Source organism: Eimeria tenella, genomic scaffold (genome assembly GCF_000499545.2).
Source record: "Eimeria tenella Houghton genomic scaffold, Eth_scaff2869, whole genome shotgun sequence".
Taxonomy (NCBI): domain Eukaryota; phylum Apicomplexa; class Conoidasida; order Eucoccidiorida; family Eimeriidae; genus Eimeria; species Eimeria tenella.
In genome coordinates this window covers 633-1569 of record NW_013542745.1, presented here as the reverse complement: position 1 = coordinate 1569, position 937 = coordinate 633, and the positions used below count along the sequence as shown (strand labels likewise).

At 63.0% G+C, this 937-nt stretch overlaps 1 protein-coding gene across 1 annotated transcript in view; it reads right to left on the bottom strand.

Annotated features, from left to right (window-relative positions):
- ETH_00043280 (arginine N-methyltransferase, putative) overlaps window positions 1-905 on the bottom strand; it is a gene marked incomplete at both ends in the record, with an annotated part of 1341 nt that extends 436 nt beyond the window's left edge. Inside the window, one exon of the mRNA XM_013375537.1 lies at window positions 4-905. Within this exon, the coding sequence (XP_013230991.1) occupies window positions 4-905 (902 nt within the window). The remainder of the gene's footprint in view (window positions 1-3) is intronic.
- Window positions 906-937: the final 32 nt, after the last annotated feature.

The following is a 937-nucleotide window of genomic DNA, read 5'->3' as shown; positions in this document are numbered from 1 at the left end:
GCAGCAGCAGCACCGCCTCCATTAGCAGCAGCAGGGGTGGCAGCCGCATCATCGGCATCATCCACGCCCCCAGCAACAGCAGCAGCAGCAGCAGCAGCAGCAGGTGCAGCAGCAGCAGCAGGAGGAATCCCTGGAAATGTGACATCAAACCAAAGGGCGAATCCGTAGACAGTGCTGCTGCGGTGTACGCGCAGCAGCAGCTGGCTGCGGATTTGCTGCAGCTGCTGCAGCGTGAGAGTGTAGAGGTCGAGTTCTGCTGCAACAGCAGCAGGGCAGCAGCAGCAGCTGTCGGGGGGCAGCTGCAGCACGAGGGGCGTGGCTGCGTGCTGCTGCTGCAGCTGCTGCTGCAGCGGGCGGAAGGAGAAGCCGCAGTAGCTGCTGAGGAAGGCCTGCTGCTGCCGGTAGGTCTTGGTGCAGCAGCAAAGCGACAGCAGCAGCCGAGCAGCAGCAGGCAGCAGCAGCCCCGTGTCTTTCTTTAAAAACCTATCTCTTGCATGCAGCAAAGACTGCAGCATGCCTTCGTGCAGCAAATAAAATCCCATAAATTCGGAAATGATGACATCTACGTTTTGCTGCAGCTGCTGCAGCAGCTGCTGCTGCTGCTGCTGCTGCGGCTGCTGCTGCGGGCAGCTGGACAGCTCCTCCACGCTGCAGCAGCAAACTTGAATCACCCCGCGGGGCACTTTGCCTTGCTGCTCGTTGTGCTGCACTTGCTGCTGCAGCAGCGCAGCAGCACCGGGGCTGCCCTCCACTGCCACCACTGCAGCAGCACCAGCAGCAGCAGCAAACAGCGACAGCACCCCGCTGCCAGCCCCCAAGTCCATCACCACTTTCCCCCGCAGCAGCTGCTGCAGCGCAGCAGCAGCAGCAGCAAAGCTGCCCACCCGCGGCCAGTCCCGCAGCATCAGCGCGTGCACCCGCGGGTCCCCGTAGGCCT